The 15702-nt window shown below is 43.4% G+C and overlaps 1 protein-coding gene across 2 annotated transcripts in view; it reads left to right on the top strand.

The window, feature by feature from the left end:
- The window catches only part of PCYT1B (phosphate cytidylyltransferase 1B, choline), a 108150-nt gene that overhangs the window by 20570 nt on the left and 71878 nt on the right, over positions 1-15702 (top strand). The window contains exons 1-2 of one of the 2 annotated variants that reach the window (XM_047765404.1): positions 9447-9649; positions 10132-10231. In XM_047765404.1, coding sequence (XP_047621360.1) covers positions 9593-9649; positions 10132-10231 — 157 coding nt within the window. In that variant the 5' untranslated portion in view covers positions 9447-9592. Of the gene's footprint in view, positions 1-9446; positions 9650-10131; positions 10232-15702 lie in introns of those variants that run through there. The other variant, XM_047765403.1, reaches the window with a different exon arrangement.

Genomic DNA, 15702 nt, shown 5'->3' with positions numbered 1-15702 from the left:
GATTAAATTTCCTGCATCTCTGAATTCACAGGGGAGGAAATATTTCTTTAAATTAATTTTTAAATTAGACTCATGGCATGAATGTATTCTCATTGTGAAAATAAAACAAGATTACAGATATATATAGAGAGTAAAAATGACAGCATCCTTTAATTTCTTCTCCTAATGCTATCTTCTTCCTCAGAGGTTACCCCAGTGTAACAATTTGTTGTGTTTTTCTAGGCCAGTGCTATTCATTAGAACTTTTTATGATGATTGGAATGTTCTATACCTGTGATAATAAAGCAGCCTTAGCCACATGTGGTTATTGAGCACCTGAAATGTGACCAGTGTGACTGAGAAACTGTGTTATTTTATATAAATTTAATTAATCATAACTTGAATTTAAATAGCCATGTATGGCTAATGGCTACTGTATTGGACAGCATGGTTCTTTTTTTTTTTTTTTATTTTCCCACTGTACAGCAAGGGGATCAAGTTATCCTTACATGTATGCATTACAATTACATTTTTTTCCCCACCCTTTGTTCTGTTGCAACATGAGTATCTAGACAAAGTTCTCAATGCTACTCAGCAGGATCTCCTTGTAAATCTATTCTAAGTTGTGTCTGATAAGCCCAAGCTCCCGATCCCTCCCACTCCCTCCCCCTCCCATCAGGCAGCCACAAGTCTCTTCTCCAAGTCCATGATTTTCTTTTCTAAGGAGATGTTCCTTTGTGCTGGATATTAGATTCCAGTTATAAGTGATATCATATAGTATTTGTCTTTGTCTTTCTGGCTCATTTCACTCAGTATGAGATTTTCTAGTTCCATCCATGTTGCTGCAAATGGCATTATGTCATTCTTTTTTATGGCTGAGTAGTATTCCATTGTGTATGTATACCACATCTTCCGAATCCAATCCTCTGTCGATGGACATTTGGGTTGTTTCCATGTCTTGGCTATTGTGAATAGTGCTGCAATGAACATGTGGGTGCATGTGTCTCTTTTAAGTAGAGTTTGGACAGCACGGTTCTAAACATTTTCTACGCAACTATTTAGTTCTCTCTCTCTTTAGCCATAAATGACATCATTACCATATAGCATGTATACATATTGTTTTGTGCCTTGCTTTTTGCATTTAACAAAATGTCTTAGAAATTGTTTCCTGTCTGTGCAGCTGTATCTGTCTTACTGTTTTGTGTGTTTGTTTTTTGTCTTTAGGGCCACACCTACTGCATATGGAAGCTCCCAGGCTAGGGGTCCAATTGGAGCCACAGCTGCCATCCTATACCACAACCACAGCAATTCAGGATCAAAGCTGAGTCTGCCACCTACACCACAACTCTCGGCAACGATGGATCCTTAACCCACTGAACGAGGCCAAGGATCAAACCTGCATCATCATGGATCCTAGTTGGGTTTGTTACTGGTGAGCCACAATGGGAACTCCTTGTCTTACTGTTTTTGCTGGTGCCTATTATTTCATAATATGTGAATGCCATACTTAGCTAAATGAAAAATGGATATTTCTTGATTCTGAACCATGTACTGGGCTTCCTTTTCCTCTACTCCACTGGCATCTCTTGAGGCTTCATGCCAGTTGCCTGTTCTGAAATTCTACATAATCATTAACAGCACAGGAGTCCAGTGATTCACATGTGTTTGGCCTGTAGTCAACTCTAAGATCTACTTTTTCTCTCCTGTCTATTTTCAAAAGACTTAAAATACTCTGATCCCATATAAAATCAGGCCTTGAGGAGTTCCCGTTGTGGCTCAGTGGTTAACGAATCCAACTAGGAACCATGAGGTTTCGGGTTCGATCCCTGGCCTTGCTCAGTGGGTTGAGGATCTGGCGTTGCCGTGAGCTGTGGTGTAGGTCGCAGACGCGGCTGGGATCTGGTGTTGCTCTGGCGTAGGCTGGCAGCAACAGCTCCGATTAGATCCCTAGCCTGGGAACCTCCATATGCTGCGGGTGCTGCCCTGAAAGGACAAAAGACAAAAAAAAAAAAAAAGAAAAAGAAAAAGAAAGAAAGAAATCAGGCCTTGAAAAATATATTCACTGACAGGAAAGTACAAACCTAAGAGTATGAGATTGAGGGAATGAGTCTTCTGCCATCTTTTTGTTTTTCTGAATTTGCAGTTCTTTTTTAAAACAACTTATTGGAGTAGAGTTGACTTACAATGTTGTATTAGTTTCAAGTGTACAGCAGAGTGAATCAGTTATACAAATACATATCTCCATTCTTTTTTCCCATATAGGTTATTACAAACTATTGAGTAGATTTCCCTGTGCTATACAGTAGGTTCTTGTTAATCATCTCTTTTATACAGTAGTCTGTATACTTTATTCCCATCCTCTTAATTCCTCCCTCTCCCTCCCACCGTTTCCCCTATGGTAACCATAAGATTGTTTTTGACATCTCTGAGTTTGTTTTCATTTTAGAAATAAATTGTTTTGTATCATTTTTTTAGATTCCACGTATAAGTGATATCCTATATTTGTCTCTGTCTGTCTGACTTACTTCACTCGTTATCATAATCTCCTAAAGTCCATCCATGTTGCTGCAAATGGTATTATTTCATTCTTTTTTGTGGCTGAGTAATATTTCATTGTATATACATACCACATCTTCTTTATTCTTCTGTGATGGACATTTAGGTTGCTTCCATGTCTTGGCTATTATAAATAGTGCTGCAATGAACATTGGGGTGCATGTATTTTTTCGAATTGTGGTTTTCTCAGGATAGATGCCAGGAGTAGGATTACTGGATCATAAGGTAGTTGTATATTTATTTTTCTTTTTTTCCTTTTTGTGGCTGCACCTGCAGCGTATGGAAGTTCCCAGGCTAGGGGTTGAATAGGAGCTGCAGCTGTAGGCCTACACCACAGCCACAGCAATGCTGGATCCTTAACCCACTGAGTGAGGCCAGGGATTGAACTTGCATCCTCTTGGAGACTATGTCAGGTTCTTAACCGGTTAAGCCACAATTGGAACTCCTATATTTATTTTTTTAAGGAACCTCCATACTGTCCTCCATAGTGGTTGCACCAGTTTACATTCCCCCCAACAGTATAGAGGGTTCTTTTTCTCCACATCCTCTCCAGCATTTATTGTTTATATGCTTTTTGATGATGGCCATTCTGGCTGGTGTGAGGTGATGTCTCATTGTAGTTTTGATTTGCATTTCTCTAATAATTAGTGATGTTGAGCATCTTTTCTTGTGCTTTTTGGCTGTCTGTCTGTCTTTGGAGAAATGTCTATTTAGATCTTCTGACCATTTTTTGGTTGGGTTGTATGTTTTTTGATATAAAGCTGCATGAAATATTTGTACATTTTGTAGATGAATCCCTTGTTGGTTGCTTCCTTAGCAAAGATTTTCTCCCATTCTGTGGGTTGTCTTTTCATTTTGTTTATGGTTTCCTTTGCTGTGCAAAACTCTTAAGTTTAATTAGGTCCCATTGGTTTATTTTTGTTTTTATTTTCATTACTCAAGGAAGTGAATTCAAAAAGATACTGCTGTGATTTATGTCAAGGAGTGTTCTGCCTATGTTTTCCTATAAGAGTTTTACAGTATCTGCCCTTATGTTTAGGTCTTTAATCCATTTTGAGTTTATTTTTGTGTATGGTGTTAGAGAGTATTCTCATTTCATTCTTTTACATGGAGCTGTTCAGTGCTCCCAGCACCGCTTAAACGAAGAGACTCTCTTTCCTCCATTGTATGTTCTTGCCTCCTTTGTCATAGATTAGTTGACCTTAGGTGAATTTGCAGTTCTAAAGCTGGTCAGTCCTGAAGCGAGAGGCCTCCATTGGAGGGAGTAGATTCTTTCTGAAGTCCTGCTCTTGTCTCTTGCATATCCTGATTAAAATGTTCTGTTGTAAAGGTCCTTCCATCTGGAAGACATTCTTGAGATGGTTATGACTTTATTATTAACTATGAGTAATTCACTTTTCAATTGATCTCTGTGCTTCTGACATGCCTCATCAACATTTGCTAGCTAAATTTATTGAGCCTGGCATCATACTATTATATATACTGTATCAGTCCAGGCCTTGTCATGACAGATGGCTTACTCTAAGGGGGAAATAAGAAGAGAGCTTAACAAAGGGACTGTTTACAAAGGCGTGGGCAAAGTTGAAGGAACCCTCAAGGCATAATACTGTACTCGAAGCCTAGAAACATTGGGAAGCTGCCATCCATAGGCCTGAAGGGGCAGGAAGGATGTGCTTACCAGCACCTCATGGAGCAGCCTACTGCTGCCTCTCAGGGGGGATGCCAGGGAGAGGAGTATCCTGGCTCACTCTTGTCCTACCCTCTAGCGTTTCTCATGCTTCCACTGGACCCAACCCAACTGGAAGCAGGAAGGCAAGGGAACCCATTGGTGCAGCCCATGCAGAAATCCATACAGGAAGGAGTAGAGAGAGTAGGAGAGAGTGGATTCTAGAGAGGTAGAAGGAAGATGATAAGCACACACATACCATTGCATTTACTCCTTGCAGCAGCCGTATGAGGTAGATCATTTCATTATCCTCCTTTTATAGATGAAGATACTGGAGGTTAGAGAGGTTAAGAACCAGCCAATTTCTAAAACTCCAATTTGAACTCAGACCTGCTGACTCAATAGCCCCACTGCAGTTCAAAATAGCTAAGCTTAAACAGGCAGCTCTGCGGTTGGCTAGCACTCTCAGCTGTACCATGCTAAGTTCTGATTGGTTGGTTAACTTGCTATCTGATTGATCCAGTTGTCAGGGGTGCACACTTTAGAAGTAGAGGTTCTACAGACAATTTTTGTACTCAAGTAATATTCGTACTGTATATTTTATATAGCGCCTAATAGTTCTTTTATACATTCTTAAAAATATTTTTCCCTTACAGTTTATCATAGGATATTGAATATAATTCCCTGTGCAATATAGTAGCATAGTAGGACCTTGTTTTATACCTAACCTAGTAGTTTTTGTGGGGTTTTTTTTTTTTTTTTTTTTTTTGCTTTGGAGGGTCACACCTGCAGCATATGGAGGTTCTCAGGCTAGGGGTCTAATGAGAGCTATAGCTGCCAGCCTAAGCCTAAGCCTAAGCCACAGCCATGCCAGATCCGAGCTGCATCTGCGACCTACACCACAACTCATGGCAATGCTGGATCCTTAACCCACACAGCAAGGCCAGGGATTGAACTCACAACCTCATGGTTCCTAGTCAGATTCGTTTCCACTGCGCCACAATGGAAACTCCGAACCTAATAGCTTTTGTTTTAAGTAAATATTTGACAATGTCTAGTTGAACATATTCTGCAAATGAAATGCCCAAAATCTTCCCCCTTAAAAAGTCCATGCAGTTTACATAACCAGAACTTGCATGCCAAAGAAGCAACATATTCACATGCAGTGACTGGGTGTTCTGAAATCTTAAATTAGGTAAAAAGAAGTTTAATTACAGTCTAGCTCCAAGTCTGTGGTCTGGCAAGGCCCTGGCACATGTGAGGTCCAGGGCACTGGGCCAGGGCTTCTTAGCCCTTTCAAATCCTCACTCTCTTTGGGTAAACGTAACAATTGCATGTGCCTCTCTAGCCCTGAGTTGAGAATATGGCTACCTAGGGGGGCATAGTCTGTCCTCTGATGATCGCTACCACCCAAGAGGCTTAATTTCTGACTTGTGTATAGAGAAAGGTAGAGTTTTTTTCCTGAAAATTAAATATGCCTCTTCAAGTGAATACATCCTCCCATTCTAATAAGGCCACTGTTGACATTGGAGAATTGCTGCCCCAGAGCTGATTCCCTTTTTCCGCTTTCTAATTCCCTTCCCCTGTTTATCCACCTCCCAGACATCTAGCATGTGCTGGTACACACTCGACTATGTGATCTAGTGATTTGGAGTCTAAGTTAAGAATTGTGGGAGTTCCCATCGTGGCTCAGTGGTGGTTAACGAATCCAACTAGGAACCATGAGGTTGCAGGTTCGATCCCTGGCCTTGCCCAGCGGGTTAAGGATCCGGCGTTGCCGTGAGTTGTGGCGTAGGTCACAGACGTGGCTCCGATCCTGCGTTGCTGTGGCTCTGACGTAGGCCGGTGGCTACAGCTCCAATTGGACCCCTAGCCTGGGAACCTCCATATGCCGCGGGAGCGGCCCAAGAAATGGCAAAAAGACAAAAAGACAAAACAAAACAAAACAAAAAAAAAACTGTATGTAAGTCCCTACTTTACTAAATTTGGGTAAAAATATGGTCCCATTTTTTTTTTCAATTTTTTGACGCCCCCACACACACTTTTCTGATTACCAGAAAGTCCAGTATTTCCTTATTGAGGACATTTTATCCTAATTATCTAAGAATCCTAATGTTTCTTCAGTTCAAAGGGAGCCGAAAAGATAACCTCATCTGAGATCTACCACTGCTGTTGCTCTTGCTGCCACTTGGTGTCACTGTTGAAGACAGGTCCTTTACACTTCAGCAGAGGCAGTCCCTGCTTCGTAGAGTTGTGGTACAAATTAAATGAGCCAATACATTTGACAGCATATAGATGGGTACATGGCACTAAGTAGGCACGTAAGGATTTTTATGTTATGTTATTGGGCCTTAGTTGTATGTCTTATGTAGGGTCTAGACCAGAGGATCCCTGAAACCATCCCAGCCCTGGCACATGGTGAGGAAGAGATGGGGGCCTGCAGGCTGGTATAGTGGCTGGAGGCAAGGTTGCACCAGTCTCTGACCCTCTCCAGAGCCTCTGGCTGTCTTAATCCCATTGTCCTGAGGTTGGTCTGCCCTTTGTAGGTGGAGGAGGCAACCTGAGTAGCATAGAATTCTTGTAAATCACATGATTTGCTCTGGCTCAGAGGAAGAATTTTGGGATGTTCAGGCTAAAAAAATACTGCCTCAGATCACAGGGCTGGTTGATGGTAGATGGGTCTTAACCAAGATCTTCCTGAATAAAGAACTCGACTCTAAACTCAGGGAGTGTTTGGGCTCACTTGGAAGGCAGTGATCTAGAAAACAAGGGTGTGGCTTATTTATTTTTACATTCTCCTCATTCCAAGCACAGTGCCTTGTACATAACAAGAAATACCCCTCCTCCATGTCACCTGCTGTTAAAGATAGTCACATGCTCACGAGAACACATGTGCATGCTTGCACACACAAGCACACTTACAAACTCACTCTGCCTTCCACCTCTCGGCCTCTCTTGTTTTCCTACCTTTGGCCACAATAATTAAGAACAACATGCACAGTGTGCATATAAACCTTTTTTTTCACCTTTGAGTAACTCCTGTTGCTTGACAACTTTAATTGCCAGATTTCACACCTTCTCGAATATGCCTTTCTTGGAAAATGGCAACAGCTTATATCTTTAATAGACTTTGTGAATAGCACGTAAAATATCTCCAATTAGTAATTTATTTTATTTATTTTTATTTTTTTAGGGATGCACCCGTGGCAAATGGAGATTCCCAGGCTAGGGGTCTAATCGTAGCTGTAGCCACTGGCCTACGCCACAGCCACAGCAACTTGGGATCCGAGCTGCGTCTTCGACCTAGACCACAGCTCACAGTAACGCCGGATCCTTAACCCACTGGGCAAGGCCAGGGATCGAACCCGCAACCTCATGGTTCCTAGTCGGATTCGTTAACCACTACGCCATGACGAGAACTCCAGTAATTTATTTTAGATCATGTGGAAAAGATTCACTAGCCACATATATTAAAGGTTAATGAGTCATTCATATAAGCTAACACTATTTGTCAACCCATTTACTATTTGGGTTGCGTCCTAAAAGTTCATTCATGGGCCAGTTTGTTTCCATGGGGAACTATAATATCTGTTATTATATCATAATATAATGATCCTAATATATAGTATTATGTATTATGATTTATAATGAATACTAATAGCAGTACTAATAGTTGCTACAATTCATTGAGTACCAGGTACTTTACATTCATAATTTGTTTTTTCAGAACAACCCTGCAGGATAGGTACCCATTTTACAGATGAAACTGCGATTCAGTTGAGGAACTTCCTTTTAAGAACACACAAAGTCAGATACATTTCTTGTCCCAAAGATGGCAACTGCTAAAGAAGCAAGGACAGGCCACCTACAACCTGCCTCGCTACTCCCTCTCCCTTTACCAGCTACAGCTGGTGGGTACCAGGCGGCACCCGAGTCAAGGCCAGCCTGGTTTGAAAAAATGAGCTTGGCCCATTGATCTTCCCTTAGGAACTGGAACTGGGAAACATGGAAAGAAGCAGTTAAGTTAGTAGGAGCAGGAGCTGAGGCTGAAAGGCTCAATCCATAGTTGTTGAGTGAGCGTTGGGAAGGGAAGCTGAGGAAGCCATAATGGGCCATATTCAAGCTGAAGTTTATGGGGGAGTAGCAGGCAGACTTTCATGTAGTGGCAGGACATGGAGTAACTGGGAGCGGGACAGAAAGAGTCACATACAGAGAGCAGCCAGGTGGATGCCGAGCACCTGGGGGCCAGGCGCTGCCCCTTCCCTCCTTTCCCCACCTCAGTTTCTGTGGCAGGGTAGCCACAAAATAATCCTTCATCTCTTGAGTTAACTTTAGTTGCAGTTCCTTTCAACCAGGAGAGCCAAATTAGAACTTCAAGGCTTTTAAGTGCTTGAAAGGGGGTTTGAACCCCCATTTTGTGGTCTCTACTCTTGTCACTGTACCTGCATCCTATTGCCACATCACAAATGCTGCTCTCGCCCATTGTGGTCCGTGAGCTCACCTCATGTATCGGAAAGAGAACCAAAAAAGACTCCAGTTTCCTGAACCCATGTCTCAAGTCTTGCTTTCAGAGCCTGAATGGGAAGTTTAAGAAAACCTCAGGAAACCAGGAGGTCTCTAGCTTCTAGGGTGGAAGGTGCTACAGTGGGGAGAGCGAGTGGGCGGGTGTGGGGCAGGAGGGGTCCCTGGCAGTGCAGAGGAGAATGGGAGCTCCTCCAGGACGAGGACCGGTCTTATCTGTGCTTTTACCCCCAGTTCTAAGATAGTGCCTGACGCGTATGTGAATGAGTGAATGAATGAATGAGTGAATGAGTGCACGAATGGCAGAAGTGGGGCCCAGCCCCTCGTCACACGTGTGAATCATTCCTCAACCGCATCGTCTCAAGTCCAGGAACACCTGTGTCTATCTTTAAGCCGTTATCCATGCCACAGTATGAGTAATGTTTTCAGTGACTCGTCACCTTCAGCTTGAAAAATCCTAAAGATGGTGCCGTGATGACCATGGTAAGGACACGGTTCGAAGACGGCAAGGGGATTCCGGATTGCCCTGACCCTGTTTGCAAAAACACGGTTCCCTTTGTCTTCCTCTATCTAGAGAGAGTGAGGTTTTCATTTTAAGAGGCTGGCTAAAAAATGCAGAGCCACTTCCTGGGCAGGCTTCCAAGTGACTACATCTCTCTGACAGCGCTCCCCGGAGCCCCAGCCCAAGCTGCCTGGGGCGGGGCCTCCAGCCGCTGGTGGCTGTTGGAGCTACCAGAGGAGCAGTTATCTGCAGCCCGCCAGAAACGCGGTGCTTTTAGGCCCTTCCTGGCCACAGATAACAGCTCTGGCCTTTGGGCCGAGGAGACGTCAGAGTGTGTGATTGGCCAGGCCGGGGTGTGTGGGATACAGATGTCTGCCACACTCCTGAGCATGGCATTCCTTCCAGCTGAGTGCCCCCGGGTGTGGGTAAGTCGGAATGTTTGAAGTCTGCCCTCCCTGGTTGTGAGATGCTCAATGCTGAGCATCGTGACTCTCCAAGGGCATGACTTAGCATATTTCTTCATCGTGCTAAGCCTCAGTTTCCTTTTCTGTGGAGCAGAGCTGGAATTATCCTGTGCTGTGGAGGGACAGGAGGATCTAGCCGTCCTTCAGTATTGTGGGGCCTGGGAGACAAGGCGGCCAGGGCATCACATCTAGTACCTGGCGGGAAGTACACGCTGAAGTGCTCTTCTTTCTGAAGCCAGTCCAAAAAAAAAAAAAAAAGGGTTTCAGCGACAACATCCCTGTGTTTATTTATAACAGTCCAATATTTCTCTGAAAGGCTCAGCGGAGGTATTCTACTTCCTCCTCATACGCGTGTAGCCGGCAGAAGTAAAACTTCAGGGGAAGTTAGTGCTACAGGAAAGAAGTTGTTCCGACTCTGTTCCCTTTCTCTTTTTCCCTTCTAGACCCTGACTGCACCCGCCCCATTTGCTGACGAAACCAGCTGCCAGTGCCAAGCACCCCATGAAAAACTGACCATTGCTCAGGCCCGCCTAGGAACTCCAGGTGAGGCTGTGTTTCTTGTTCTCTGGATGGGCCCTGTCCTGGCATCTAAAGCGGCGGGCAAGGCCCATCATTATTTGAGCAGCACTTGCTCTGATTTGGCTAGTCGGATTTAGAGATGACAGCACAGTGACAACGTAGGGTAAACCCCACCCATGACGAAGTAGGCCAACCAAAGTAGCAGAGGAAAAGACAGCGCGGGGTACCAGAGTTGGAGCCCTGGGGCTGCCATTTGCGAGTTCTGCCACCTTGGGCGAGTCAGGAGAATGAACTGAATCTGCTTCCTCATGTGCAGACAGGGACAGTGATTCCTGCTTCACACGGTTTTTATGACAGCTAGACTGGGTTCAAAACACCGCAGCATTTTTTAAACACTGTGAGGTCAGTCTTAGACAAACCTGAGCTACTGTAATTATCATCATTCTTAAAAATCTGTGTTTTGGAACAGTTTCTCCAAGAGTGCCTTAAATTAAAAAGCCTGGGCTTTGCTCTAGGAGTTTATTTGCTCATTCCTTTAGCCTATAGCAGAGATGGAGAGGGAAAGGATTTTAAAAGAGCTATAAGGTGCTATTTCTGTTGCCCAAGGGCTTTCACTATAATTAAAGAGACAAAACTACTAGATAGGAAATAAACCCCACTAGCAGCATGCATGCGGGTGCTTAGGGGTTAAATCATGCAGCCCAGATGATAACTGACAGTGAAGGGTAGATTCATTTGGCATTGAGCAGTCAGGCAAGATCTGGTCCCAGACCTGAGCTGATCCTTTGGAGAGAAGTAAGATTTGTACTCTGTGGGCAGAAAATGGAAGGGTATTCTGGGCAAGTGGAATAGGAACAGCGTAGGCACAGAGATAGAGAGTGAATGGTGGCATTCCAGTTGAATTGGGATGGAGTGAAAAATAAGCCTAGTCCAGCAGGTAAGCCTTGAGCCATTCAAGATGGCATAATTTGATGGTTTCCACTCACCATTGCAACAAAACAAACACCCCAAATTTAATAGTCTTTGGGTCAAAGGACAGTTTGCTTAATAGTAACAACAGATATTAAGTGGTTGCAGTGCACTAAGTTCTTTATATGTATTGTGTGTCATTTGACTGTCACAACTCTATGTGGCTGGTACTTAGAGGATTTCACAGATGAGGAAATGAAGGCTTTAGGGAAGCTTTGACTCTGTAGATCATTTAGCTAGGAAGTGGCCGTGGTTCTCACATTTGAGTCTGCTTCAGAATAACCTAGAGGGCTTGTTAAAACACAGGTGGCTGGGCCTCACCCCCAGAGTTTCTGATTCAGTCCACCTGGGGTGAGGCCTAAGAATTAGCGTCCCTAAGAAGTTCCCAGGTGCTGCTGCTGCTGCTGGGGGACCACACTGTGAGAACCATCGGTAAGTGGTGAAGCTGGTTTTCATCTCCAACCTGTCTGTGCTCAAGCCTCATCTTTCAGCCATGACACTGTGTCTCCCCTTTAAGAATAGCCTGGAGGGAGGGATGTGGGGAAGAGTTAGCGGACAGGAGTGACTAGGGGTGAGAAAGGTCAGAAGAGGCTTGGGGAGGTAGTTCCAAGTAGCTAAACCAGTGTGCAAGGAATCACTTCACAAGTGTGTAAGAGGCAGACGTTGTGCTCGCTCTCCCCTACCACTAAATCTGGGGTGAGGCCCAGGCATCTGCGGTTTTAACAAATATCCCAAATGATTCTGAAGTTGTTGATCTACCCTGAGAAATGCTGTCCCAGCAATAAGTTTGAAACGATGCAATGGAAGCCCGGGTGTTACGAAGAGAACAGATTTGACATCAAGCAAAAGGATGAGCTTTAGGCCTGAGCAGAGAAGGATCCTCCTTTCCTAGGGAGGAAGAAAGGGAATTAGAGCTTACTCGCCATCTGCTAGGTGCTGTGCCCCGTACATACTGTATTTCATTGAGTCTTTGCAAAATCGGGCGAGATGAATATTATTGTGTCCTTTCTGCCGGCAAGGCACATGAGATGTGGAAACCTGAAAAGTGGTTTGCCAAATGGTCTCGCTGGCTGGGTAGAGCTAGGATTCAATCCTGAGTCCCCTTCACCTCATACTCCCGCTTTGTCCACCACAATGGGCTGCCCGGTGGAGCCCAATGAGAACACGCTCAGACTTCAGACTGGAAGATGGAGGGTATGTGAACAAGACAGATGGAAGCTGTGATTTTTTTGTAGTGGCGGGGCCATCTGCATGCCTGCTGCTGTTCCACCAGCACCTAGATGCTCAGTAAATACCCGGTGAATGAATGAATGAACAAAGGAAGAATGAAGGCAAGTTTGGAACAAGAGAGGAGCTCATCATTTGGACATAGGCTTGGAGAGAGTTTGGCCTGATGTGGACTAATCGGCTGAGGTCGGGCACCTGTTTGCTGTCTAACTGCCAAGCGGTTTAAAGCTGGAGAGTCAAGCTGGAATAAGGTGGTGGTGCATTTTGAAATATCTGTATGGTGAGCTCTGTGGAGCACTGGTCACTGCTGGAGGGGTGAGATGGAGCAAAGGTGAACTGTTACTCTCAGAAGAGATCTTCTCCCCTCTTAACTCGGGTGATGGCACTGGGAAGTTAGTTATCCAGGAGAATTTGTGATGCTGGTTGGCATCTGGCCGAGGGAGCTTCTGCTAGACATTTATTTAGAACTTCTAAACATCAGTGTTAAAATGTGGTAAGAATGAGTTCCCGTCGTGGCTTAGTGGTTAACGAACCCGACTAGGAACCATGAGGTTGCGAGTTCGGTCCCTGCCCTTGCTCAGTGGGTTAAGGATCCGGCGTTGCCGTGAGTTGTGGTGTAGGCTGCAGACTTGGCTCAGATCCTGCATTGCTGTGGCTCTGGCATAGGCCGGTGGCTACAGCTCCGATTAGACCCCTAGCCTGGGAACCTCCATATGCCGTGGGAGCAGCCCAAGAAATAGCAAAAAAACAAAACAAAACAAAGAAACAAACAAACAAACAAAAAAACCAAAAAGGTACTTGGTAGTGGTTGGAGGGAGTGTTATGGAGAGGATCTAAACAGGATCGTTGGAGCATGGTGCTGTTACTAGAGAAGCTCACAGAGTTTTAAAAATCTTACTGTTTGGCTATTACTTAAGAAAACAAGAAAAACATTATTACTTTTTGGAACTGTTTGGTAATTTTCAAGACTAGCAAGCACTTTCTGTGGCACTGTCTTGAGCATCCCATCAAAAAGACAAAACAGACGTGTATTGGGGGCCTATAATGTGCTTCAAGATTATAGTTACAACCCACGTCTTTCCCTAACTGCTTTACTAGCCCTTTTTATGACTTCATCCGATTGCCTACATTATGTTTCACGGTCTTACGTCTGCCCAGGCAGGGGCTGGTGTATACATTCTAAAAGAGGCAATAACAGACTCTGCTCGTAGCTTTTAGCTCCTGGACCTCATCTGTGAGGGCACAGAGTGAGGAACCTCAAGAACAGGAGGAACTCAGTCATCAGAGTGGGTGGAACTGGCACCTTTGATCTTACCTCAAACTAGTCCAGCTGCAAAGCTATGAACCTACAAGGTTTAGCATGTATTCTCAGCATCAGTCCTCTGCCATGAGATGAAGGAAAAATCCAAGTGACTCTTTCGGTAGTTCCTTTTCATTAAAGCTGACTTTTTTTTTCTTAAACGGAAAACTCAGCTCTGATTTCCTATTTTCCATCACAAAAGGGAGTTGTATCATTCTAGTCACACGGCGATGTGTGTAGAGTTTTCCAAATTCGTTTTTCAAGAGCCACCTTAATGAATTTTGCCTTATTTCCATGCCCCCTGTACTATAATTTATTTATTTTTCTTTACAAACATTTTTAAGCTGAAACTTAAGTATTTTAAAAGCAAACATTAGCCATTATCATTTATTGAAAACAGCATCACTGGTTCTGAGTGGAAGGAAATTATAAAGTTTATGTAAAACTATAAAATACATAACTATTCGATTTTTAGAGATTAATTTTTGTCTCATTTTTTTGCACATCAGCTGTATACAAAAAGAATTCTAGTTACCATAGTTACCGGGCATTCAATAATTGTCTCTCTCTCTCTCTTTTTAAAAAAGACTCCATATTGGTGTGTAGTTTTCTAGAAGGCATCATGAGTTAGAAGAAAGAGCGATGGAGTTTGGTTTGCACTCAAACTTCATCTTAAATTCGTTGGATGATGTTGGGTAAGCTGCTCAGTTTTGCTGAGCTCCCATTTGCTCTTCTGTGAGAGAGAATAGTAGAGTGGATTTAGAGTTGATGGAAAGATTAAGTGCAATACATGTGCTTTGTAAATCATAACATAAATCATAGCATATATATATATATTTGTCTTTTTGTCTTTTGTAGGGCCCCACCCAGGGCATATGGAGGTTCCCAGGCTAGGGGTCTAATTGGAGCTGTAGCCACCGGCCTACGCCAGAGCCACAGCAACGCGGGATCCAAGCCGCATCTGCCACCTACACAACACCTCACAGCAACGCCATATCCTTAACCCACTGAGCAACGCCAGGGATCAAACCCACAACCTCATGGTTCCTAGTCGGATTCGTTAACTACTGAGCCACGACAGGAACTCCGATCATAACATATTTTAAGGCAATGTTAATAAGCTATATTTACAAAGCCATAGTCTGAGTTCCTTTGCTGTGCAGTGGGTTAAGGATCCAGCCTTGTCACTGCAGTGGCTCGGATTGCCGATGTGGTGTAGATTCGATCCCTGGCCTGGGAATTTCCACTTGCCATGGGTGTGGCCAAAAAAATCAAATTAAAAAAAAAGCCATAATAAAAAAATAAACAATAAGCCTTTTATTGTTGCCTGAAACTGAAACAATACCAAGAAACACTGTATTATGCCCTACAAAAATGTGAATTCAGGTGTAATGTAGTTGTTGAAGGCCTCGTGTCTGGCTGTATGGTATGTGTATGTTTAACTTTTTCACCAACTACCATACTGCTTTCCAGTGTGTTTGTACCATTTGACATTCCCATCAGCAGTGTGTGAGAGTTCCAGTTGCTCTCTATCCTCATAAACACTTGGCATGTAAAAATTTTTAAAATTTTTAGCCATTCCCGTGGGTATGAAGTAGTCTCTCAGTGTAGCTTTAATTTGTATTTCCCTAATGACTAATAGTACTGAAGATCTTTTCCTGTGCTTGTTTGCCATCTGTGTATTTTCTTTGGCAACGTGTCTGTTGAAGTTTTTTGCCCTTTTAAAAATGAGTTATCTTATTATTGAGTTTTGAGAGTTCTTTATATATTGCAGATTCAAGTCTTGTATCACATATACATTTGCAAATATTTTCTCCTTAACCTTGCCTTTTCATTTTTGTAAAAATGGCTTTTAAAGACTAAAGCTTTAAATAAGGGTTAATACAGACTTTTTGTTTGTTTGTTTTATAGTGTGTCCTTTTTTGGTTCCTATTTAAGAAATTTTTGTCAAACCCAAAGTCACTAGGATTTTCTCCTGTTTTCTTCTAGAAATGTTACA

Source organism: Phacochoerus africanus, chromosome X (assembly GCF_016906955.1).
Source record: "Phacochoerus africanus isolate WHEZ1 chromosome X, ROS_Pafr_v1, whole genome shotgun sequence".
Taxonomy (NCBI): Eukaryota; Metazoa; Chordata; class Mammalia; order Artiodactyla; family Suidae; genus Phacochoerus; species Phacochoerus africanus.
This window is presented reverse-complemented; position numbering and strand designations above follow the sequence as displayed.